The 26,157-nt window shown below is 46.6% G+C and overlaps 2 protein-coding genes and 1 long non-coding RNA gene across 4 annotated transcripts in view; 1 reads left to right on the forward strand and 2 right to left on the reverse strand.

Annotated features, from left to right (window-relative positions):
- The window catches only part of LOC139269979 (uncharacterized), a 54,763-nt gene that overhangs the window by 17,374 nt on the left and 11,232 nt on the right, over positions 1–26,157 (reverse strand). The window contains exons 2-4 of one of the 2 annotated variants that reach the window (XR_011594383.1): positions 20,018–21,051; positions 19,741–19,903; positions 18,511–19,507 (exon numbers count right to left, since the gene is read on the reverse strand). This is a non-coding gene — a long non-coding RNA (uncharacterized lncRNA). Of the gene's footprint in view, positions 1–18,510; positions 19,508–19,740; positions 19,904–20,017; positions 21,052–26,157 lie in introns of those variants that run through there. The other variant, XR_011594384.1, reaches the window with a different exon arrangement.
- LOC139261249 (zinc finger protein 436-like) lies at positions 21,534–23,391 on the reverse strand. Its single transcript, XM_070877060.1, has 2 exons — positions 22,066–23,391; positions 21,534–21,888 (listed from the first exon to the last, which is right to left on the reverse strand). Exons 1-2 carry the CDS (start codon positions 22,546–22,548, stop codon positions 21,682–21,684), a joined length of 690 nt encoding a protein of 229 aa, XP_070733161.1. The 5' UTR covers positions 22,549–23,391; the 3' UTR covers positions 21,534–21,681.
- The window catches only part of LOC139269666 (zinc finger protein 235-like), a 75,137-nt gene continuing 72,501 nt past the window's right edge, over positions 23,522–26,157 (forward strand). Inside the window, exon 1 of the mRNA XM_070888388.1 lies at positions 23,522–23,614. The gene's annotated coding sequence lies outside the window, so the exon portion shown is untranslated. The remainder of the gene's footprint in view (positions 23,615–26,157) is intronic.

Raw genomic sequence — 26,157 nt, forward strand, 5'->3', positions numbered from 1 at the left:
GCCCATTGACTGAATCAACTGCCACTCCCACTGCAATCCCCACACCAGCTTCTGAAGAGTCCCAAGCCGGGCCCTCCAACTTGCCGCCTGACGCCTCCCATCCTCAAGAGGTGCGCAGTACCAGAGATGTTAGAAGGAATAAGCTTGGTATCAAGCCCAGAAACACTGCGCCATCGCCTGCGGGCAGTGGTGGTGGAGAGTCCAAGACCAAGTGCAGTGGACGGTGTTAGAATAAGGGGGATGAGAGATGGGTGCAGCCTTTCTTTGCTCCTGTTGTTGTTGTTGTTGTTGTTATTGTTACTGTTGTAACTGTTCTCAAATTAAAAGTTTTTTTAAGTTATGTAAATTTACAAGTTTATAAGTGATCTGAAAGTTTTTAAGTGATCTTAAAGAGTGATCTTAAAGTGAAGTTTGATACAAGAATAATTTTATTGAAGTTATTGTAAACTTTTGAATAAAATATATTTTATATTAAAACTGAACTATGTTCCATTAACACAACACAACATTACGGAATAGCTCCAAACAGTAAACATGTCCATGTGGAATGATTGTTGCTGAGCCCTCAGGGACTCCTCTCTCGCCCCCCACCCCCCTTGAGTCTTGTGACCTCTCTCCCCCTCTCCGGGCTACAAGCCGTAAGATCATCTCTCTCTCTCCCTCCCCGGGCTACAAGCCATAAGATCGTCTCTCTCTCCCTCTCCCTCCCCCTCCCCGGGCTACAAGCCATAAGATCGTCTCTCTCTCTCCCTCCCCTCCCCGGGCTACAAGCCGTCGGATTGGCTATCCCTCTCCCTCCCTGGGCTACAAGCCGTAAGATCAGCTATCTCTCCTTCCTCTCCTTTCTTCCCCCCACCCCGCCCCCTCCACGGCTTGTTTTGTAGCCAAACCCCGAGCCACTATGTCTGGACGTGAGGCCGATTTTGCCGGCCAAACCTACAACCCTCCAGGCCTTCTTCAAGACGTTCGCTGGTGGCGTGAGCGAGTAAAAAAATGAGTAAAATTGTGAAATCCAACAAATTTACACTTCTACGTTGACAGGTTAAAAAAAAGTTGAACTTTATTATTGATTTTGACAGTGTTCTTGACTTCCTCCAAAATCTTCAATTTAAAAACAATGGCGTCTTTCAGCGCAGATTTGTGAATGTGCGCTGGTTTTCTTAACTCACCTGAAGGTTTTTCGGGAGTGGCCAGATACGCCAACGTAATAGAAAAAAATGTTGGTCAAACTGCAAACAATTGAAAAAACTGGCCTAGAGAAATCGTAACTAAGCAGAGCGCAGGGGGAAAGTTTGAAAAAAATAAATACGCCAAAAATTTGACACAATACGTCAAAAAAAGCAGCCTACTCCAAAAAAACGGCACAAATCACTGGGGAAAATTGAGCTCTTAGATTTGGGAGTACAGGGCACAATTTCAAAATTTGCAGATGACAGAAAAATTTGAAGTATAGTGAACAGTGAGGAGGATAGAGATAGACTTCAAGAGGACATTGACAGGCTGGTGAAATGGGCGAAACATGGCAGATGGAATTTAACGTAGAAAAGTGCTAAGTGATACATTTTGGTAGGAAGATCGAGGAGAGGTAATATAAACTAACAGGTACAATCCTAAAAGGGTTGCATGAACAGAGAGACCTGGGGGTATGTGTGCACAAATCACTGAAGGTGGCAGGGCAGGTTGAGAAAGCAGTTAAAAAAGCATACGGGCTCATGGGCTTCATAAATAGAGGTATAGAGTACAAAAGCAAGGAAGTTATGATGAATCTTTATAAAACACTGTTTCGGCCTCAACTGGAATATTGTGTCCAATTCTGGGCACCGCACTTTAGGCAATATGCGAAGGCCTTAGAGAAGGCACAGAAAAGATTTACAAGAATGATTCCAGGGATGAGGGACTTCAGTTACATGGACAGACTGGAGAAGCTGGGGTTGTTCTCCTTGGAGCAGAGAAGGTTAAGAGGAGATTTGATAGATATGTTCAAAATCATGAGGGTTCCGGAGTGTCTAGAGAGAAACTTTTCCCATTGCTGGAAGGGTCAAGGACCAGACGACACAGATTTAAGGTGACTGGAAAAAGAACCAAAGGCGGCATGAGGAAAAACTTGTTTATGTAGTGAGTGGTTAGGAACTGGAATTCATTGCCTGAAAGTGTGGTGGAGGCAGATTCAATTGTGGCTTTCAAAAGGGATTTGGATAAGCACCTGAAGGAAAACAATTTGCAGGGTTACAGGGAAAGGACGGGGGAATGGGACTAGCTGAGTGCTCTTGCAGAGAGCCAGCACAGGCTCGATGGGCTAAATGGCCTCCTGTGTAATCATTCTATGATTCTATGATTATGGTTTGAGCAGGGTCAGGTCACGAATGTAATAAATAACTTCAACATAAATACCGCCAATGTAATCGCAGCTTGTTAGAAAGACCTGGGGAGAAGAGAGCTCTGAATCCACTGTATTATCCTTGTTCTCCGGATCAGGTAACTATACTATGTATTTTTGCAGTGCTGTTAATAAAGTCTGTTGTTGTGAGCTTGTGTCTGAAACCACAATTCAATTTTAGAGCCAACAGAATGAACAAGTAAACACATCATGACCTAATACTCTAGCTCTATATTCACAGGAGAAGGTCTGTTAACTAACTCCTCGAGTGGGCAGAATAAAGAAAGATCCAAACTCACAGAGCCCCTCAAAGCATTTATAAATACAAGAGAGGGATTGGGGAGTAGGGGTGAAAGGAGTTGGGCTGATGGGGGGTTGGAGAGTGGGGATGACAGAGGAGTTGGGGTGAGGGGGTTTACTGCTCATTAATGGACTGTTGAACTATAATGGGGTTTGTTTTTTCTTTAAAATATTTAGAATTGTGTGTTTAACTGAAGTCAGACGCAGGGCTGCAGTTACTCATGGGCACTGGGCTGTTTCTAGTGAATGAATGTGGCCAGTGTTAGTGGGGAATAGATTTGTGTGGGATCATTCTGTGTTAAACACATTGCTGGGCTGTGGGTTTGCCTCTGTCCCAGTGGAGAACTGCTGTTGAAACACAAACCCACCTGAGAGTTAAACCCCGTGGGCAATCCCTCAGTGACGTCACTGTGGCTGGGGTAAAGTTTCCTTCCCGTCTGTCCAGGGCCAGTTACACTGAGACAGCAAATCCAGGGACCATTTACACTGCTCAGGGTTAGACTTTCAGCACATCATCGCCCATTTATCGCCCACATAAGTGCTGAGATGCAGGCTATCGCCCATATTTGCTGAAAAGTGGAAACTAGCGCCCGATTATAGCCCATTTATCGCCGGCCCAACTTTTGGCACACATGAATGAGCTGCATCGCCCGGCCTATTTACAAAAAATATATATGACGTCATCCTCGTGCAAGACCAAGAATAGTGCTTATAATGGAAACTTGCGTCCGATTATGGCCCAGATTGTCGCCGAGCGCTACTTTCGGCATTTCGCTCACAATTCGCCTAAATGATCGCTGGCCCAAAAAGACGCTGAAGAAAAGCTGCAGTAACTCGGCACCACTCAGCACTACAGGAAGGATCTGTAGTAAAAGGCTGTAAGGAGAATCAATTTGTGAATGATTTTAAGGGTCTTTTTGACTCTTGCCAATCATCTAATCACATTTGTATTTGTTGAGGACAAATTAAGGACATTTATATCGATTTATAGTGATGGGCCCTGTAATTTCTCAACCAGTATTGATCACTAATCACATGCTGCAGAATAGAGATGGGAGAATAAAATGAGAAAAGTTACATACAAGTACATTGCTGTAATATCAGGGTTAATATTAATTATGCTCTGGTCCACACAAGTAGAAACAGAACTAGGGTATGTAATTCCACGAGGAAGGAAACGGAGTTCACCTCAGTTGGTTGATAGATTTTATTTTATAAAGCAACAGGGGCTGGAATAAAAGGTTCTATTATGTTATTGATGGGGACCAGGTCCCCTGTTCTCTCTGTCAACCCGTGGGAAAAGTTCTTTGCCTGAAAAAAAACGCGCATGCACAGAACGCCAGCCTTGCAATGGACGCCAGCCTTGCACGACTGAATAGATCGCTAAAGCCCATTTCACATCGCTAAGGCAATCTCCCAAATTAAAAAGGTAAAACTAGCGGTTTTTGAAATGGGCAATATTCCTGCGATCCTGACAAATAAAAAAAGCACTAAGGCCAGAAATATCGTCCATTCTTGGGCAATAGCGACCATAGTGGAAAGTCTAGCCCTGAGACTATAAAAGGGAATCAGAGAGCCTCAGTATGGGGAATGGTCATGGTGATGAATCCAGCTCTAGTGAGAGTGAAAGACGGGTAATGAAATCAGATGGCGACTGGTGGGGTCTGGTGACAGGTTATTGTCAGAAGCCTTTTTCAGGTAGGCCGATGATTGGATGTAACCAGCGCAATACCTGGATCCACCTGTTCTTGTCCCAAAGTCCCAAGGTCGAATATCTTCTTATATAGAAATGTTGAGTTGTGAAAGAATGGAGGAAATGAAAGAAAGTTCCTTGAATGAACAATTCATGAGGCTCTTCTGTGATGTGTCTGTGTGAAGTTTTAAAAAAAGGACACAACTGCTGCCAACGAACCACAAGTACTTGCGCATGCGCATTCCCAGTGTTTTTACGGACTTCCCAAAATGAGGAATAAAGAAGCGGATTTGGAGAATTCTGTTAGAAACATTTATTTTAAAATAAAATTCAAACTGTGAGTTTAATTTCAAAAGTTGTTGTTTGTCCTTCGAGACAGCGGTTCTTAAACTGGAAAAATCACCAGTAACATTAATCAAACTTGTGTAACATAAATTAATCCAACCACAGTAACATGAATGAAACTTTATTAGTGATGTGCTTCAGCACTTCTCAGATCCTCCGTCTGTTGTGGTGAATGTTAATTTTAAAATTTGGAACGTGACAGTTATGTACGGCATCCGGTTCGTTGGCAGGAGTCACTCCGTTTGGAAAATAGAAGCTTGGTGAGCTACCTTCCAATCTCGGGGAACAATTCTTAACTCTTTCGAGCTGATGAAGATACGGGCAAGGGGCTGACATCCCTTTAAACACTCCAGGGTGGATATCACCTGGATCTGGAGTGCCTCAAGGTTGACCTGCATGGCAACTTTACTATCAGTGAAGAGATAAGAAAGTCCAAAGTGCCGTTTACCCCTCTCAGTGTGGCCCTGAAAGATTGTGTCCGGGCTGAATTTCTGTTCCTGCCATATGATCCTTCCCCCAGATTGTCCTTTCTGAGCTCCAGCCAGGTGATGCTAAACACTCAGATGAGAAAGACAAAAATCTACAGCAATATGTTTAAAACAAAGCTGATTTATCTGACATCTAATCAGAAAATTAAACTCCAGCCCAGTTATAGGGTTATTAACATCAAGCAGAAAAAAACCTCAACTGTCAGAATTAACATGATTCAGTGCTGAATGTGATTAATAGCAGCAATAACAGCAGAATCTAACCCTTGCAGTCACTTGTGAACTCACTGGTGAACGTGTGAATCCCTCCCCACACACAGAGCAAGTGAACGGCCTCTCCCCAGGGTGAAGTTGCTGGTGTGCCAGCTGGTTGGATCTTTGAGTGAATCCCTTTCACACACAGAGCAGGTGAACGGCCTCTCCCCTGTGTGAACTCGACGATGAATTTCCAGCTGGGATGGGTAATGGAATCCCCTCCCACAGTCCTCACATTTCCACGGTTTCTCCATGGTGCGGGTGTCCTTGTGTCTCTCCAGGTTGGATGATCAGTTAAAGCCTCGTCCACACACGGAACACGTGTACAGTTTCTCCCCGCTGTGAATGGTGCGATGTTTTTCAGGCTGTGTAACTGGTTAAAGCTCTTTCCACAGTCAGCGCACTGGAACACTCTCACTCGAGTGTTTGTGTCTCGGTGCTTTCCCAGTCACACTGATGTTTGAAATGACAGAACACCCCAGTTTTCTCCCTCCCTCTACTCTGGGTTCAGTTCTACATCCCATATGTACAGAGTGAGAATAAAATCAAGGACGCGCTAATTTGTGCCGCATTGTCTCTGATTGGCTCTCCATTATCACATGACCTATTGCTGATTGTGCCCCTTGGAGCATAAGCCACATCCTGAAGTGCCTCTGGAATGTGCAACTGGAACCGCCCAACCCAAGTTCTGACTGATTTTGCAAAGTGTAATTCGGTCCATTCTGACTTCAGAAGCCAGAGAGGACAGATCTCCACCAACCCAGCAAAAGCCTCCCAAGTTCCAGCCGAAGTCCCTTAACCCAGCGCAAGTACTGCCATTTCTCTCTCCCCCCACCCGCCGCCTCTCCCGGGGGGATGCGTGCTTCACACACACCGAGTGCGGCCCCAGGCCCGAGAGTAAACACTCCACGTTATCCGCTTTACAAACACCCGGTGTGGCCTCAGATATCGAACAAGAAACTACGGGTCCGGCGTTTGCCCCAAGCGGGGTGGCAGCTGCGGGGCTTTCTCCCAGTGACAGGCCCGGGTTAATGGCCACCGTCTTGATCGGCTCAGGGGGCAGCAGGGTGCATGTGCGGTCCCCTTGGGCAGGAACCAGGAGGAGAGAATGTTGTGAATTTCTATCCTGGACTCTCAGTGATGGCTTTTGTAAACTGCTGTTACAGGCTGTGAGAGGGGCAGCATTTACAGGCCGCAAACTCACAGCCACCATCACATCAAAATCTGACACAGTCACTCCATTCATCAGGACCTGAATATCATCGGCCTTTGAATGTGGAAGGAGAAATGTTTGTCTGTTCTTTCTGTGGGAAAAGTGCGACTGGAAAAGCACCGAGACACACACACCTGAGTGAGAGTGTTCCAGTGCACTGATTGTGGAAAGAGCTTTAACCAGTTACACAGCCTGAAAAACATCGCATCATTCACAGCGGGGAGAAACTGTACACGTGTTGTGTGTGTGGACAAGGCTTCAACTGATCGTCCAACCTGAAGAGACTCAAGGACACCCATACCATGGAGAAACCGTGAAAATGTGGGGACTGTGGGAAGGGATTCAGTTACCCATCCCAGCTGGAAACTCATCGATGCAGTCATACTGGGGAAAGCCTACAAATCCCCTGGGAGGACAGACGCACTAACATTAGTGTCCTCGGCCAGTCCAACATCCCCAGCATTGAAGCACTGACCACACTTGATCAGTTCCGCTAGGCAGGCCACATTGTTCGCATGCCTGACACAAGACTCCCAAAGCAAGTGCTCTACTCGGAACTCCTTCACGGCAAACGAGCCAAAGGTGGGCAGAGAAAACGTTACAAGGACACCCTCAAAGCCTCCTTGATAAAGTGCAACATCCCCTCTGACACCTGGGAGTCCCTGGCCAAAGGCCGCCCTAAGTGGAGGAAGTGAATCCGGGAGGGCGCTGAGCACCTTGAGTCTCATCGCCGAGAGCATGCAGAAAACAAGCGCAGGCAGCGGAAAGAGCGTGCGGCAAACCAATCCCACCCACCCTTTCCCTCAACGACTAGCTGCCCCACCTGTGACAGAGTCTGTGGTTCTCGTATTGGACTGTTCAGCCACCTAAGAACTCATTTTAAGAGTGGAAGCAAGTCCTCCTCGATTCCGAGGTACTGCCTATGATGACTGGGGAGAGGCCGTTCAGTTGCTCTCACTGCCTGAAGACTTTCAAAGAATCATCGAACCTGCTGAAACACCAGCAAATTCCTACTAGCAGAGACCTGCTCAATGTGTGAGAATGGATTTTCTCAATCCAACCACCCCCGGTACACTAACGAGTTCACACTGACGAGAGACCATTCGGGTACTCTCACTGTGCAAAGAAATTTGCTCACTCATCCAACCTGCTGAAACACCAGCAAGATCAAAGAAGGGAGAGGTCGTTCACCTGCTTGGTGTGTGGGATGAGATTCACCCAGTTATCCAACCTCCGGACACATCAGCGTGTTCAAACTGATTGACCTCTTAAATGTTCTGACTGTGGGAAGAGCTTTAAAAGCGCAAACGATCTGCTGACACACCAGCGAATTCACACTGGGGAGAGGCAGTTCACCTGCTCCGAGTGTGCAAAGGGATTTACTAATTTATCCAAAATCCTGAGATATCAGCGAGTTCACAAGTGACTACAGGGTTTGGATTCTGCTGTTAATCACATCCAGGATTGAACCATGATCATTCTGACAGTTGGGGTTTGTTTCAGCTGATGTTAATAACTCCTATAACTGGGCTGGATTTTAATCTGTATCAATGTCAAATAAATTAGCTTTGTTTCCCACACACGCGGTGCGTTGAGTTGTTGCAATCTGTGTGGAATTCATTTGAGAACTGAGTTGCCACAATTTTTTAAAAGATGGATCTACAAGATGCCCAAGTCTGACAGGACATAAAATTCTATTACATCAGAGGGTCCACTTCAACCATCCAGGGCAGTGAGTCCCTGTAATATTGGATGTTAACCTATGGGAAATATTCTGATAATCTGTTATTGTCACAGGGCAAAGCAGCATTGTCAGTTTAACATCAATTTAATCAAACTCAATGTGCAATCTGGTCTCCCAGGGAAAACGTCTCCTTAAAGCTGACGGTGTTGGCAGTTTTGCAGCTCATTTCTCACTGAGAGCGTGTCAGAATGAGAAGCTTTAACAACAGCTGATGTTTTACAAAGGGAGACCTCAGCAGACCAAAGGATATTGGTGGAGTTTAATGAGCTGTTACTGGGCTACAGGAGGCTATCTTTAACAGAAGGAAAGCTGGACACAGCTAACGGGCAGTTTAACGTAGCCAAGTTTACTGATAATACAAAGATGGGAGGAAAAGCAATGTGTGAGGATACAAAAAAATCTGCAAAAGGACATAGACAGGCTTAAATTTGGGCAAAAATTTGGCAGATGGAGTATAATGTTGGAAAATGTGAGGTCATGTAGTTTGGCAGAAAAAAATCAAAGAGCAAGTTATTTAAATGGAGAAAGATTGCAAAGTGCTGCAGTACAGCAGGACCTGGGGGTACGTGTGCATGAAACACAAAAGGATAGTATGCAGGTACGGCAAGTGATCAGGAAGGCCAATGGTATCTTGACCTTTATTGCAAAGGGGATGGAGTATAAAAGCAGGGAAGTCTTGCTACAGCTATACAAGGTATTGGTGAGGCCACACCTGGAATACTGCGTAATTTTGATTTCCATATTTACGAAAGGATATACTTGCTTTGGAGACAGTTCAGAGAAGGTTCACTAGGTTGATTCCGGAGATGAGGGGGTTGACTTATGAGGAAAGGTTGAGTAGGTTGGGCCTCTATTCTTTGGAATTCAGAAGAATAAGAGGTGATCTTATCGAAATGTATAAGATTATGAGGGGGCTTGACAAGGTGGATGCAGAGAGGATGTTTCCACTGATAGGGGAGACGAGAACTAGAGGGCACGATCTTAGAATAAGGGGCCACCCATTTAAAACAGAGATGAGGAGAAATTTCTTCTTTCAGAGGGTTGTAAATCTGTGGAATTCGCTGCCTCAGAGAGCTGTGGAAGCAGGGACATTGAATAAATTTAAGACAGAAATAGACAGTTTCTTAAACGATAAGGGGATAAGCGGTTATGGAGAGCGGACAGGGAAGTGGAGCTGAGTCCATGATCAGATCAGCCATGATCTTATTGAATGGCGGAGCAGGCTCGAGGGGCCATGTGGCCTACTCCTGTTCCTATTTTTTATGTTCTTATTAACAGCCTGTCCATGGCCTACTCAAACCCCCACCTTCTCTCTCTCTCACCATTTATGGACACTGCTGCAGTAATTGCTCCTCTGACCTTCCTCTCATGTCCATCTTACGCCCTTAATACACGGCCCTACACAATCTCCCTCCCCCTACATCCTCATTGTGCTGGAATCCATAACCAGTATCCCCATTTGCTGCTTGTTCTCTCCCTGGATCCTGAAACTACTGAACTCACTCTTCCCCTCCTGAAGTCTACAGGCTCTAAAACTGAAGCTTGGTGTCCCTCAGTCTCGTCTCCTTGATTTATCCCTCCTTCTCTCCTCTTTTCCCCCTTGGTTGTGTTCCACGCTCTGGGCCTTGGTCCTTCCCCGGGGATTCTCAGTATGAACAAGTGTGTTGAAACAGGATGTCCCAGCTCTCCACCTTTAAAGGGACAAGGAGAGGACCAGCTGGGCTGAATGGCCCTGCTTTATGACATCACTGCAGTGTCTAGCAACCAACCTCCATGAGCCCTGCTCATTATGGGCTGGGTTTAATTCAATGCTGTTACAGGAAGGGAAACAGGAGCAGGATTTGACCCGTGTGGAGCACAGGATTAATGGGGAGAGGTACAGGATCAATTTATACCTTATTGAGTGAGAAATGTCATTGTCCTGAACACTCCCTGTTCCGCAGTGTCTATGTCTGAGGGAGAAGGATGTCAGTAAAGTTCCTTCTACATTGCCCTGGGAGTGTTTGATGGGGCAGTGTAGAGCGAGCTTTACTCTGTATCTAATCCATGCTGTACCTGCCCTGGGAGTGTTTGATGGGACAATGTAGAGGGAGCTTTACCCTGTATTTAACCCATGCTGTACCTGCCCGGAGAGTGTTTTATGCTAACACGAGTTGCTCACATCGATAAACATACCTTTTAACTGAAAGATGATACAAGATAAACCCATCAGTTTCTCTACTGGACGCAGATCCTGAGGGACAGTGAGTGTCCCGAACATTTTAAACACCTTCCTCCCATCTCCTCTTATCCTTCTTTATTCTAATCAAAAGAGTCCCCGTTTCTCTCATCTCTCCTCCGAACAAAAGCCTCTTGTCTGTGGTACAATGTCAGTGAATCTCTTCTGCACCCTCTCCATGGCCTTGGCATCCTTCCCAAAGGCTCGTCGGAGGAGGAGTTCGGGCAGTTGAGCAGCGGGAGTCCAGGGTCGGAGAGGCCTATAAAAGGCTTGTCGAGGAGGAGTTCGGACAGTCAAGCAGCGGGAGTCCGGGGTCGGAGAGGCCTATAAAAGGCTTGTCGAGGAGGAGTTCGGACAGTCAAGCAGCGGGAGTCCGGGGTCGGAGAGGCCTATAAAAGGCTTGTCGAGGAGGAGTTCGGACAGTCAAGCAGCGGGAGTCCGGGGTCGGAGAGGCCTATAAAAAGCTCATCGAGGAGGAGTCCGGCCAGTCAAGCAGCGGGAGTCCAGGGTCGGAGAGGTCAGGCGATACAACTGCAGCAGGGAGGCAAAAAAGAAGTAGAAAGGAATCGAAAGGTGACGTCACAGCCAAGGGGGTAAGTGAGCGGCTGGTGATTGGTGAGTAGTTTTTCTTTTGCTTTTCATTATCAGTAGGTAACCATTAGCATTATTGTTGCCAAATTAAAGTTAATCTAGGGGTTAAGTCATGGCAGGAGAGCTCGGACACGTGTTATGCTCCTCCTATACTATGTGAGAAGTCAGGGATGCTTCCAGTGTCCGTGACGACTACATGTGCGGGAAGTGTATCTGCTTGCAGCACCTGACAGACCGCATTGCGGCACTGGAGCTGCGGGTGGATTTGCTCTGGAGCATCCACGATGCTGAGAATGATGTGAATAGCATGTTTAGTGAGTTGGCCACACCGCAGGTAAAGGGTACACAGCCAGATAGCAAATGGGTGACCAACAGGAAGAGCAGTGGAAGGAAAGTAGTGCAGGAGTCCCCTGCGGTCATCCCCCTGCAAAACAGATACACCGCTTTGGGTACTGTTGAGGGGGATGACTCATCAGGGGAGAGCAGCAGCAGCCAAGTTCATGGCACCATGGGTGGCTCTGCTGCACAGGAGGAAAGGAAAAAGAGTGGAAGAGCTATAGTGATAGGGAATTCTATTGTAAGAGGAATAGACAGATGTTTCTGCGGCCACAACCGAGACTCCAGGATGGTATGTTGCCTCCCTGGTGCAAGGGTCAAGGATGTCTCAGAGCAGGTGCAGGATATTTTGAAGGGGGAGGGTAAACAGCCAGTTGTCGTGGTGCATATAGGTACCAATCATATAGGTAAAAAATGGGATGAGGTCCTACAAGAGAAATTTAGGGAACTAGGAGCTAAATTAAAAAGTAGGACCTCAAAGGTAGTAATCTCAGGATTGCTACCAGTGCCACGTGCTAGTCAGAGTAGGAATCGCAGGATAGCTCAGATGAATACGTGGCTTGAGGAGTGGTGCAGAAGGGAGGGATTCAAATTCCTGGGACATTGGAACCGGTTCTGGGGGAAGGTGAGACCAGTACAAACCGGACGGTCTGCACCTGAGCAGGACTGAAACCAATGTCCTAGAGGGAGTGTTTGCTAGTGCTGTTGGGGAGGGGTTCAACTAATATGGCAGGGGGATGGGAACCTATGCAGGGAGACAGAGGAAAGTAGAATGGGGGCAGAAGCAAAAGATAGAAAGAAGAAAAGTAAAAGTGGAGGGCAGAGAAACCCATGGCAAAAAGCAAAGAGGGCCACATTACAGCAAAATTCTAAAGGAGCAAAGGGTGTTAAAAAGACAAGCCTGAAGGCTCTGTGCCTCAATGCGAGGAATATTCGCAATAAGGTGGACAAATTAACTGCGCAGATAGCAGTTAACGGATATGATGTAATTGGCATCACGGAGACATGGCTCCAGGGTGACCAAGGCTGGGAACTCAACATCCAGAGGTATTCAACATTTAGGAAGGATAGAAAGAAAGGAAAAGGAGGTGGGGTGGCGTTGCTGGTTAAAGAGGAAATTAATGCAATAGTAAGGAAGGACATCAGCTTGGATGATGTGGAATCGGTATGGGTGGAGCTATGGAATTCCAAAGGGCAGAAAATGCTAGTGGGAATTGTGTACAGACCACCAAACAGAAGTAGTAAGGTTCGGGACAACATCAAACAAGAAATTAGGGATGCGGGCAATAAAGGTACAGCAGTTATCATGGGCGACTTTAATTTACATATTGACCGGGCTAACCAAACTGGTCGCAATGCGGTGGAGGAGGATTTCCTGGAGTGTATTGGGATGGTTTTCTCGACCAATATGTCGAGGAACCAACGAGAGAGCTGGCTATCCTAGACTGGGTGATGTGTAATGAGAAAGGACTAATTAGCAATCTTGTTGCGAGGCCCCTTGGGGAAGCGTGACCATAATATGGTAGAATTCTTTATTAAGATAGAGAATGACACAGTTAGGGTCCTGAACTTAAGGAAAGGTAACTTTGATGGTATGAGATGTGAATTGGCTAGAAAAGACTGGTGAGTGATACTTAAAGCGTTGTCAGTGGATAGGTAATGGCAAATATTTAAAGATCACATGGATGAACTTCAACAATTGTTCATCCCTGTCTGGAGTAAAAATAAAACGGGGAAGGTGGCTCAACCGTAGCTAACAAAGGAAATTAAGGATAGTATTAAATTTAAGGAAGAGTCATATGAATTGGCCAGAAAAAGCAGCAAACCTGAGGACTGGGAGAATTTTATAATACAGCAGAGGAGGACAAAGGGTTTAATTAGGGGGGGGGGGGAAATAGAGTATGAGAGGAAGCTTGCTGTGAACATAAAAACTGACTGCAAAAGCTTCTATAGATATGTGAAGAGAAAAAGATTAGTGAAGACAAACGTAGATCCCTTGAAATCAGATTCAGGTGAATTTATAATGGGGAACAAAAAAATGATGGACCAGTTAAACAGATACTTTGGTTCTGTCTTCACGAAGGAAGACACAAATAACCTTCTGGAAATACTAAGGGACCGAGAGTCTAGTGAGAAGGAGAAACTGAAGGAAATCCTTATTAGGCGGGAAATTGTGTTAGGGAAATTGATGGGATTGAAGGTTGATAAATCCCTGGGGCCAGATAGTCTGCATCCCAGAGTACTTAAGGAAGTGGCCCTAGAAATAGTGGATGCATTGGTGATCATTTTCCAACAGTCTATCGACTCTGGATCAGTTCCTATGGACTGGAGGGTAACTAATGTAACACCACTTTTAAAACTGAGATGAGAAATTTCCTCAGTCAGAAGGTTGTAAATCTATGGAATTCTCTGCCCCAGAGAGCTGTGGAAGCTGGGTCATTGAATATATTTAATACAGAGATAGACAGATTTTTGAGCGATAAGGGAGTAAAGGGTTAGGGGGAGCTCCCTGTGTTAGGAACACAATAACTAGTGACGAAAATACAAATCCAACGCAAAGATGCAGCAAACTGTGCGCATCCTGGAGAAATTCTCGGAGGGTGAGGACTGGGAAGCCTATGCTCAACGGCTAGACAAGTACTTTGTAGCCAACGGGCTGGAAGGAGAAGGAAGCGCTGCAAAAAGGAGAGCGGTCCTCCTCACAGTCTGCGGGACACCGACCTAGAGCCTCATGAAGAATCTTCTGGCTCCAGTGAAACCCACAGATAAATCGTATGAGGAGCTGTGTACACTGGTTCGGGAGCATCTTAACCCGAGGGAGAGCGTGCTGATGGAGAGGTATGGGTCCTACACGTGCTAGCGAAGGTCAGGAAGTGGCGAGCTATGTCGCCGAGCTAAGGCGACTTGCAGGACAATGTGAGTTTGATGGCTACCTGGAACAAATGCTCAGAGACTTTTTTGTATTGGGCATTGGCCACGAGATCATCCTACGAAAACTTTTGACTGTAGAGACACCGCTCCTCAGTAAGGCCATTGTGATAGCACAGGCGGTTATGTCCACGAGTAATAACCCCAAACAAATCTCTCAGCACACAAGTGCTAGCAATGTTCATAAATTAACTGGAACTGTGTTTGCAAGCAGAAATGTACAGGGCGGAACCTACGAGTCTGCAACTGCCAGCAGGCTTCAGGTGACCCAGATGACTCAAAGTCCGCAACAAAGGATGAATGCAAGGCAATTCACACCTTGTTGGCATTGTGGAGGCTTCCATTCAGCCTATTCATGCCGCTTCAAAGGGGATGTTTGCAAGAGCTGTGGAACAATGGGGCACCTCCAACAAGCTTGCAAACGAGCTGCAAGCTCTGCAAAACCTGCTAACCACCACGTGGCAGAGGAAGATCGGTCCATGGTGGATCAAAGCAATTTCGAGCCTCAGAGAGAGGAGGCAGATGCTGAAGTACACGGGGTGCACACATTTTCGACGAAGTGTCCACCTATAATGCTAAACGTAAAATTGAATGGCTTACCCGTAGCCATGGAACTGGACACTGGCGCTAGCCAATCCATCATGAGTAAAAAGGCGTTTGAGAGACTGTGGTGCAACAAGGCATTCAGACCAGCCCTGAGCCCCATCCTCATGAAATTGAGAACGTACACCAAAGAGCTTATCACTGTCCTGGCCAGCACCATGATCAAGGTCACCTACGAGGGCACGGTGCACGAACTGCCACTCTAGATTGTCCCGGGCGATGGCCCCACACTGCTTGGAAGGAGCTGGCTGGGCAAAATCCGCTGGAACTGGGTTGACATTCGAGCGCTATCACATGTCGATGAGGCCTCATGTACCCAGGTTCTGAACAAATTTCCTTCCCTTTTTGAGCCAGGCATTGGAAACTTTTCCAGGTGAAGGTGCGGATCCACTTGGTCCCAGAGGCACAACCCATTCACCACAAGGCACGAGAGATACCTCACATGATGAGGGAGAGTGGAAATCGAGCTGGACAGGCTGCAATGCGAGGGCATCATCTCCCCACTGGAATTCAGCGAGTGGGCCAGCCCCATTGTTCCAGTACTCAAAAGTGATGGCACGGTCACGATTATAAAGTAACTAATGATCGTTTCTCGCTACAGGACCAATACCCGCTACCTAAGGCAGACGACCTATTTGCGATGCTGGCAGGAGGCAAGACGTTCACCAAGCTCGACCTGACTTCGGCCTACATGATGCAGGAGCTGGAGGAGTCTTTGAAGGGCTTCACCTGCATCAACACGCACAAGGGACTGTTCATCTACAACAGATGCCCGTTTGGAATTCGATCGGCTGCAGCGATCTTCCAGAGAAACATGGAGAGCCTACTCAAGTTGGTACCACACATGGTGGTCTTTCAGGACGACATATTGGTCACGGATCGGAACACCGCCGAGCATCTGCAAAACCTGGAGGAGGTCCTCCAGCGACTGGATTGCGTAGGGCTGCGGCTGAAGAGGTCGAAATGCATCTTCATGGCAACAGAAGTGGAGTTTTTGGGGAGAAAGATCGTGGTGGACGGCATTCGGCCCACAGACGCCAAGAAGGCGCCCAGGCCACAGAATGTCACGGAGCTGCGGTCATTCCTGGGACTCAACTATTTTGGTAACTTCCTACCGGGGTTAAGCACCCTTTTAGAGCCCCTACATGTGTTATTGTGCAACGGTGAGAACTGGGTATGGGGAAAAAAACCAAGTAATTGCTTTTGAGAAAGCCAGAAACATTTTATGCTCCAACAAGCTGCTTGTATTGTATAACCCGTGTAAAAGACTCGTGCTAGCATGTGACGCGCCGTCGTACAGAGTCGGGTGTGTATTACAACAAGCTAACATTGCGGGGAAGTTGCAACCTGTCGCTTATGCTTCCAGGAGCTTGTCTAAGGCCGAGAGGGCCTACAGCATGATTGAGAAAGAGGCATTAGCGTGTGTGTTCAGGGTAAAGAAAATACATCAGTACCTGTTTGGCCTCAAATTTGAGCTGGAAACCGATCACAAGCCCCTCACATCCCTGTTCGCTGAAAACAAAGGGATAAATAATAATGCCTCAGCCCGCATACAAAGGTGGGCACTCACGCTATCAGCATATAACTATACCATCCGCCACAGGCCAGGCACTGAGAACTGTGCGGATGCTCTCAGTCAGCTACCATTGCACATCACGGAGGTGGAAATGGCGCAGCCTGCAAACTTGTTGATGGTGGCGCAGCCCGCAGACTTGTTGATGGTCATGGAAGCGTTTGAAAATGATAAATCACCTGTCACCGCCCGCCAGATTAGGACTTGGACCAGCCAAGATCCTCTGCTGTCCCTAGTAAAAAACTGTGTACTGCATGGGAGCTGGGCCAGCATCCCCGTTGAAATGCAAGAGCCAATCAAGCCGTTCCAGCAGCGAAAGGACGATCTGTTCATTCAGCCAGACTGCCTGTTGTGGGGTAACCGCATAATGCTACCAAAAAAGGGCAGGGAGACGTTCATCTCGATCTCCACAGCACACACCCGGGTATAGTAATGATGAAAGAGATAGCCAGATCCTACATGTCGTGGCCCGGTATCGACTCTGACTTAAGAGTCCTGTATACGGCAATGCTCAGAGAGACACCACTAAGTTTGTGGTCCTGGCCCTCCAGACCATGGTCGAGGATCCATGTCGACTATGCTGGCCCGTTTCTCGGTAAAATGTTCCTGGTGGTAGTGGATGTTTTTTCAAAATGGATTGAATGTGAAATAATGTCGGGAAGCACCGCCACCGTCACCATTGAAAGCTTGAGGGCCATGTTTGCCACCCACAGCCTGCCTGACATACTGGTCAGTGACAACGGGCCATGTTTCACCAGTGCCGAATTTAAAGAATTCATGACCCGCAATGGGATCAAACATGTCACCTCGGCTCTGTTTAAACCAGCCTCCAATGGGCAGGCAGAGCGGGCAGTACATACCATCAAACAGAGCCTTAAACGAGTCACAGAAAGCTCACTCCAAAGCCGCCTGTCCCGAGTACTGCTCAGCTACCGCACGAGACCCCACTCGCTCACAGGGGTGCCCCCGGCTGAGCTACTCATGAAAAGGACACTTAAAACCAGACTCTCGCTGGTTCACCCCAACCTGCATGATCAGGTAGAGAGCAGGCGGCAGCAACAAAATGTAAACGATGGTTGCGCCACTGTGTCAGGGGAAATTGATCTGAATGACTCTGTGTATGTGCTAAACTATGGACATGGTCCCAAGTGGATCGCGGGGATAGCTAAAGAAGGAAATAGGGTAGTTGTAGTCAAACTAGACAATGGACAAATTTGCAGAAAGCACCTGGACCAAACGAGGCTGCGGTTCATAGACTGCCCTGAACAACTCACAGCAGACACCACCTTTTTCGAGCCCACAACACACACCCAAAGGATCAACGACACCACCCCGGACCAGGAAATCGAACCCATCACGCCCAACAACCCAGCAAGGCCAGGCTCACCTAGCAGCTCAGCGACGGCACAGCCAACACACCAGAACAGACATTTGTACCGAGGTGGTCCACCAGGGAAAGAAAGGCTCCCGACCGCCTCACCTTGTAAATAGTTTTCACTTTGACTTCACTGGGGGCGGGGTGGGGGGCGGCATGGAAAGTGATGTTGTGTATCTGTAAAGCATGCACTCCCATGTTCCGCCACCAGGTAGCTCATCCCCTGAAGTCCCAAGGGATCCCAGCATCCCTTGGGAGCACTGTATATAAGCCGGCCCCCTAAGGCCTGTTCCTCACTCTGGCGTGTCTTATTGAAGACTGAGGTCACTGTTACTTTAACCTCCCTGTGTACAGCCTCATCTGTGTTAGGAACACAATACTAACTTTTAAACTTGTAAATTTACATAACTTACAAAAAACTTTTATTGAGAACAACAGTTACAATAATAATAACAGCAGCAGCAAAAAAAAAAGACTGCACCCATCTCTCCTCCACCTTATTTGAAGACTGCCCGCCGCGCTTGTTCTTGGTTACTCCACCACCCCTGTCCGCAGGCGGTGGTGCAGTGTTTCTGGGGTTGGTACCAAGCTTATTCTTTCTAAGATCTTAGGTAGTGTGCACTTGTTTGAAGGGGCGGGGGCAGGCAGCAACGTGGAGGGCCTGGCTTGGGGCTCTTCAGAGGCTGGTGTGGGGATTGGAGTGGGAGTAGCAGTTGATTCTGTCAACGGGCGCAGGGTCTGGGCATGTTCCCTTATTGCAGCAGCGAACTCCAACATGCACCCTGACAGTGTCTCAATGACCTGCAACATTCCCTCCCTCATGGTCACTGACATGGTTTCAGCCGAATGAAATATTACCTCACTCATGGTCCCGGACATTATTCCCATTTCTCGTGAGATTGCTGTTACTTCTCCCGACAGCCCTGCTATCTCATCACCCACCCCACTGATGGTGTCCAGAAGTGGTCTCATAAGCTCAATGCTCTCCCCCATTCATTGCCATCATCTGAAGCACATCTGTTAGATCCTGCACCTCAGCAGAGCGCGGTCGAGCACTCCTTCTCCTCCGCCCCACAGGTGTGGCTCGCATCCCATCACTGGGACCCGCAGCCTCGGAAGGTGGGGCCCTGGGTGTGCCTCGCTGCACCCCACCATTGGGACCATCAGCCTCGGAAGATGCGGTCCTGGGTGTGCCGTGTGCCTCGCTGCACCACAGCCTCGGGCAGTAGGAAACCATGGAATGTCCCACCAACACTCAAACCACTAGTCACGGAAGGGGCTGGCATCTCAATGGGCAGCATCTGCACATCCTCCAAAGTCAGTAAAACAGTGGGGGCTTCATCAATCTCCATCCCCTCCCCCTCACCCCCATGCACTTGATCTGGAGGGTGGGATTGGAAGATGTTGTCCTCTTCAGGCTCGTCTACGTCTGAATCTTCTTCTGCATCGTCAGGGTTAGCCTCAAGTTCTGCAACATATAACAGAACAAATGATTAGCAGCAGAGGAGGGGGCAGGGTGGGTGGCATGAGTAGGCTCACACAGCGCAGGCAGCAAGCTGATTTGAAGAATCATGATGAATTATAGCACATTGCATCAACCGAAGCGTAGCTGACGGAGACATTCCCATGAACCGAAGCATGGCTAGCCCACGCAGTACTTAACATTTAGGAAAGCCAGACTGTGGAATTTGCAGGACTTACCCTCTCCCTCGAGTGTGGGCCCAGCTCGTGCAGCAGTAGTTGCTTTACTCTAGGCAGGATCCATCAAAACAGCGACCCTCTCTTCCAAGGGTGTCAGTGGGTGCAGATTTTCCCGGCTTCCTCCTGTTCAAGTTCTTTCCCTTTTGTTATGTGCCACCTTCCTCTGCAAAGATGAAAATGTAACTTTTTAGAGAGGGTGTCTTTCGGCTGGGTGGGACGTATACACTGGTCACATTTACAATTGCAATTCCATTGAATAAATGGAAATATTACTTACATTAACTACTTGACCAAGGTCCTGCCACTTCTTTTTACACTGGCCTCCAGATCTCCTGGTGGTCACCATTGCGCAGTAATCTTCTGCAACTTGGTTCCAGCGTTTCTTCATTTCTTTTGGTGGAACTTTTGTGAGATCCCTGCTGCTGTCCAGCTCCTGCCATCTGGTCTCAATCACAGTAACTAGTGCCTCCACTTCATCCTGTAAGAAATTCTTGGTCCTTGCATTACGCTGCATCTTGTATTGCAGCTCCGATTTTTCAATGCTCTCACACAGCACTCAACGTTCTCTCACACACAACTGGCTCTTTAAAAATGGCCAATTGCAGACCCGGAGCAGTTCTGCGCATGCGCGCCCATTGAAATGTCAAAAACTTATTTTTTCCCCCGTACATGTGCAGAAGGTGTGGCACGTTTTTTCGGCGCAGACAGCCGGCTCTAGCCCCCGAGGCGGCTGGACACGCTGCGTGGTGCCAAATTTGAAAAATACATCGGGGAAACTTTGAATATTTTTGGCGCATTTCTGACCTAGAAAAACAGACGTAACTCTGGCAATACACCAAAAAATGGGCTTGGGCAAAATTGAGCCCTATATCTGTTTCTCTCTCCACAGACACAGCCTGACCTGCTGGGTATTTCCAGCATTTTCTGTTTCTATTTCAGATTTCCAGCATCCACAGTATTTTGTTTTTGTAATTTCATGGCTCTTTCAGTCAGCTGCACAGGCACAGTGGGCCGAATGGCCTCCTTCTGTGCTGTATCATTCTATGATTCTATGAAGTGTCAGTTTAATGCAATTTAAGAAGCATCAGGGGGTTTGTGTAAGAATTTAACCGCGTATCGAGCCAATATGTCTAGGTTATGTAAACTGGGCATGTTCACACTGGGAAAGAGGTCGAGAGGAGATAGGATTACTGTTTTTAGGATTCTAAAGGGACTAGATAATGTAGAACACGACAAGTAATCTCACCTTGTCCAGAACAGCAGAACCAGCGGACATGGCCTGCACTTGAAGGGGATAAATTCAAATCCAATCTGTGGAAACAATATTTCAGTCAGTGAGTGGTCAATCTATGGGACAGGATCCCTAGAGAGATGGTGGAAGCAGTTATTGTTGATTTACTCAAATGTAAATTGGACAAATTTTCATTCATAGAATAACATTTTAGGACACAGTATGTGAGTAATTTGAGACATGATGTGTGGCAAGTGTAGAATGCTTGGGAGGAACAGGTGACTTTGGTCCTATAGTTCCTAAAGCTCTCCACCATTGGGGTTTACCTCGCCTCATGTCTGGATCTGTTGTAGACTCATTGGTAGAGATTGATTGGTGTGATTGGTCAACAACTCCATTGTCATTTACCATGGGACTACCAGGATGGTATAAGGCCATTTAGACGAGAACTGAAATAATCCAGAGTAAGAAAGGAGAAAAGGCCCAAAAATGGAGCAGCCAGTAATAGGACATCAATTCGTCTCCTCTTATCATGGAGACATCACAGACTCGACACACTGTGTTTGAAACAAAGCTGATTTATTTGACATTTATCCAGAATAACAACCCTATAACTGGGCTGGAGTTTATCAGCAGAAACAAACTCCAACTGTCAGAATAAACATGGATCAGTCCTGGAAGTGATTAACAGCAGAATCCAAACCCTGCAATCACTTGTGAACTCGCTGGTGTCTGAGTAAGGAGGATGACTGTGTGAATCCCTTCCCACACACCGAGCAGGTGAACGGCCTTTCCCCAGTGTGAACTCGCTGATGAATCAGCAGGTTGGATGAATCAGCGAATCTCTTGCCACACACAGAGCAAGAGAATGGTCTCTCTCCAGTGTGAATGCGTTGATGTTTCAGCAGACCATTGTGCTTTTAAAGCACTTCTCACAGTCATAACATTTAAATGGTCTCTTATCAGTATGAACAAGTTGGTGTTCGGTGAGGTAGGATGACTGAGTGAATTCCTTCCCACACACAGAGCACATGAATGGTCTCTCACCAGTGTGAACTCACTGGTGTGTCAAAAGGTCGGATAAATCAGTGAATCCTTTCCCACATAGTGCATATGAACGGCCTCTCCCCAGTGTGAACTCTCTGGTGCCTCAACAGATGGGATGATCGGGTGAATCCCTTCCTACACATGGAGCAGGTGAACAGCCTTTCCCCAGTGTGAATGCGTTGGTGTTTCAGGAGGTGCTGTTTGCTTTTAAAGATCTTCTGACAGTCAGAACATTTAAAAGGTCTCTTATCAGAGTGAGCTCGCTGCTGTGTCAGGAGGTTTGATGAAGCATTAAATCCCTTCCCACATTCATGGCAGGTGAACGGTCTCTCCCCAGTGTGAACTCGTTGGTGTGTATTGAGGCTGGATGACTGAGTGAATCCTTTCCCACATGCAGAGCAGGTGAATGGCCTCTCCCCAGTGTGACTGCGCCGATGAGTTTCGAGTTCAGACGGGTAATTGAATCTCTTCACACAGTCCCCACATTTCCATGGTTTCTCTGTGGTGCGGGTGTCCTTGTGTCTCTCCATGTCGGACAATCAGTTGAAGCCTCGCCCACACACACAACACGTGTACGGTTTCTCCCCGCTGTGAATGATGTGATGTTTTTTCAGGCTGTGTAACTGGTTAAAGCATTTCCAGTCAGTGCACTGGAACACTCTCACTCGGGTGTGTGTGTCTCGGTGCTTTTCCAGTCACACTGATGTTTGAAATCTTTTCCCATAGACAGAACAAACATTTCTCCTTCCACATTCAAAGGCCGATGATCTTGAGGTCCTGATGAATGGAGTGACTGTGTCAGATCTTGATGTGATGGTGGCTGTGAGTTTGCGGCCTGTAAATGCTGCCCCTCTCACAGCCTGTAACAGCAGTTTACAAAAGCCATCACAGAGTCCAGGATAGAAATTCACAACATTCTCTCCTCCTGGTTCCTGCCCAAGGGGGCCGCACATGCGCCCTGCTGCCCCCTGAGCCTCTCAAGATGGCGGCCGTTCCCCCGGGCCTGTCACCGGGAGAAAGCCCCGCAGCTGCCGCCCCGCTCGGGGCAAACGTCGGATCCGTAGGTTCATGTTCGAGTCATGATGGCTACACCTGGTGTTTATAAAGCCTCCCCGCCGGTTCCATTGCTCCGCCGCCTCCTCCCCGATGTGGAATCTTCTCTCAACACTCCGTCTTCATCGCCCGACTGGCGGCACTACGCACGCGCCGGACCCGCCCCCGTGCATGCGCACGAGGCTCCTGCAGCATTGATCGGGCCTGTTCCCGCGCGCAGTCCATTCTGGGTAATATTAACCCACTCACATTGTTGTTGAACAAAATGGCGAACTGCAGGGAGGACAGAGATACCTTTGGAGTAGGGAATAGGAGGAGCAACTGTGTGGTACAGAGTTGGAGAATCTACCAAACGGAGTGGCTTGCTAAACAGAGCGGAAAGGGGAATTTGGTGAGATTAGGAATTGGATGCTGAGGGGGAAGGAGGTGCTTAGTAATTTAAACCAGGGAGCAACAGTAAATAATAAGTAATCACACTGAAGGACACAAAACGTGACGTCATAATCAACATGGCAGAACGAGCAAATTAAGATAAGTACATCTGTAAGTTCATCGAGATACCTTTGTGTGTTAGTGCCTTGGTTAGTGTTAAGCTTGACTTAGTAAGGATTTATTAGTGCAAGTCAAAGGAAAATGAGAGTAAACGAAAAAGGTAAATGATTACATTATAATTGCATTTAAAGATGCTCAAAACTGATAATAGCAAAGTAATTAATCACAGTGGAAGAAATAAACTGCAGATAACAAAATAAAAATGCATTCATTCATTAATAAACACCAAGCAGTGAGTTGGCATTGTAGTATCTGGGAGTTTGTGAACAATGAGACTGTTCCAGACTGCCACATCCACAGCAAATGTCTCTGCCTCATGACATTCCATGCCCGAGTCGGTGAGCTGGCGTCTGAGCTAGAGACACTCTGACACACAAAGAGTTACTCTATAATTTACTCGAGTACAGTCACACAACAAAAGGAAGCACAGATGCAGGAAGAGGAGAGTGTGACTGTCAGTCAGCCAGGTAAGGGGAACATGGGAGAGGAAGTGAAGGAGGTCGAACAGACTCTGCTCCTGTCTAATAAAGTACTCAATACCTGTGAGAATAAGGAGAAAGACTGTGGGAAGGACAGCCAGAATGCTACCCAAGGCACCGTGAAATAGGAGGGAATCCAAGGGGAGGAGGTGCAGAGTGGAAAGATTGTAGTTATAGAGAATTCTATAATTAGGAGGATAGAGAGTACAGGTACTCATTTGCAGTCAGGATTGAGAGTCCCGAAGTATGTGTTGTCACCCAGTGCAAGGGTAAGGGACATCTTGAAATGACTGGAAATGGAGGGGGAGGCTCCAGCTATTGTGCTCCATGTTGGAAGCAACGACAAAGGAAATATTAGGGAAGAGGTCTTGCTAAGTATCAGGAGTTAGAAGCTAACTCCTAGGTATAGGACCTCACAGTAAATAATCTCAGAATTATTACCTGAGCTACGATCAAATTAACATGGGGTCAAACAGATTTGGAAAGTCAACACATGGCTAAAGGAGTGGTGGGGAGAGGGGGGGGGGCAGGACAACTGCTAGAGATGATAACCTTACAAAAGAATCAGGAAGAGAGTAAAGAACAAACTAAAGGAAGGAATAAGAAAACATGAATGATCAGATGAAGTCAAAGAGCATGAAGCTAAAATAACTACTAAATACAAAGGGAGGAATAATAAATAAAAACAATTTAAACTATTATACAGCAATGCACAAGGTATTCAAAACAAAATGGATGAAGTGGAGGCAATAATTTGTAGAGGATCCAGATATAGTAGGATGACAAACATGGCTACATAGAGAAGAGGATTGGCAACTAAATAATGCCGGATACAGCACATTTGGGAAGGAAAGAGAGGTGGAGTAGCTGTACATGTTAAAGATAACATAATGGTGTTAGAAAAAAAAGTGTAACCAGCAGTAAGGTAGTTACAGAATCTACATGGATTGAGTTAAAAGATGTGATCCATCACCCTAATAGGAGTATTACTATAGTCCACCAAATAGCAGATGGGAATTGGAGGAAGAACTATGTAGGCAAATCTATGAGGTGGCTTAGGCATAGAATAATAATCATGGGAGATTTTAACCCCCCTTATAATCTGGCTACCATTTAAAGCATAATCTAATTTTCTACTTTTTCCTACCAAAGTAGGTAACTTCACACTTGTTCACATTATATTCTTCATGTATACATTATATTCTATCTGCCATGATGTTGTCCTTCTCACAGTTTACTTTCCCACCGAACATTATATCATCAGCAAACTTGTATACATTACACACGGTTCCCTCATCCAAACCATTGATATAGATTGTAAATAGCTGAGGCACAAGCACCGATCCTTGCGGCATCCCACTAGTTACAGCCTGACAACACACAAATTACTCATTTATTCCTACTCTGTTTTCTGTCCGTTAATCAATCCTCAATCCATTCTAATATATTACCCCCAATCCCATGAGCTCGAATTTTGTTTAATAACCTCGTGTGGCACCTTATCAAATTCTTTATGAAAATCCAAATGCACTACATCCACTGGTTTCCCCCTTGTACCCTGTTAGTTACAGCCTCAAAAGCCTATTAGATTTGTCAAATACGATTTTCCTTTCATAAATCTGTGTTGACTCTGCTCAATCATATGATTTTCTAAATGTCCTGTTACCATGTCCCTAATAGATTTTAGCATTTTCCCTTGCATTAATGATTTGGACTTGGGAATAACTAACTCAGTTTGCAGATTATACCAAACTAGGAGGTATAGCTAATACTGAGCAAGAATGTAACATAATACAAGATGACATTTAAAAACTTGCAGACTGGGCAGTTAAATGGCAAATGAACTTTAACATCGATAAATGCGAGGTGATGCACTTTGGTTGGAAAGACAGAAATATCACCTGCCCCTTTAGAAAATAACAAACTGAAAGGGATAAAAGAACAAAAGGTGAATAAATCATTTGCAAGCAGCATCACAGATCAGCAAAGCAATTAAAAATGTTAAAACAGTAGGATTTATTTCAAGGTGTATAGAATTCAAAAGTAGTGAAGTTA

This window comes from Pristiophorus japonicus, chromosome 1 (assembly GCF_044704955.1).
Source record: "Pristiophorus japonicus isolate sPriJap1 chromosome 1, sPriJap1.hap1, whole genome shotgun sequence".
In the NCBI taxonomy this organism is placed as follows: domain Eukaryota; kingdom Metazoa; phylum Chordata; class Chondrichthyes; family Pristiophoridae; genus Pristiophorus; species Pristiophorus japonicus.

Bases quoted from the DNA above. Each gene is read 5' to 3' on its own strand.
- LOC139261249 (XM_070877060.1), bottom strand. From the start codon at position 22,548: ATGGAGAGACACAAGGACACCCGCACCACAGAGAAACCATGGAAATGT. The intron at 21,889-22,065 runs ATTCACTGATTT...GTGCTTTAAAAG, and splicing joins TATGCACTATGTGGGAAAGG to CACAATGGTCTGCTGAAACA.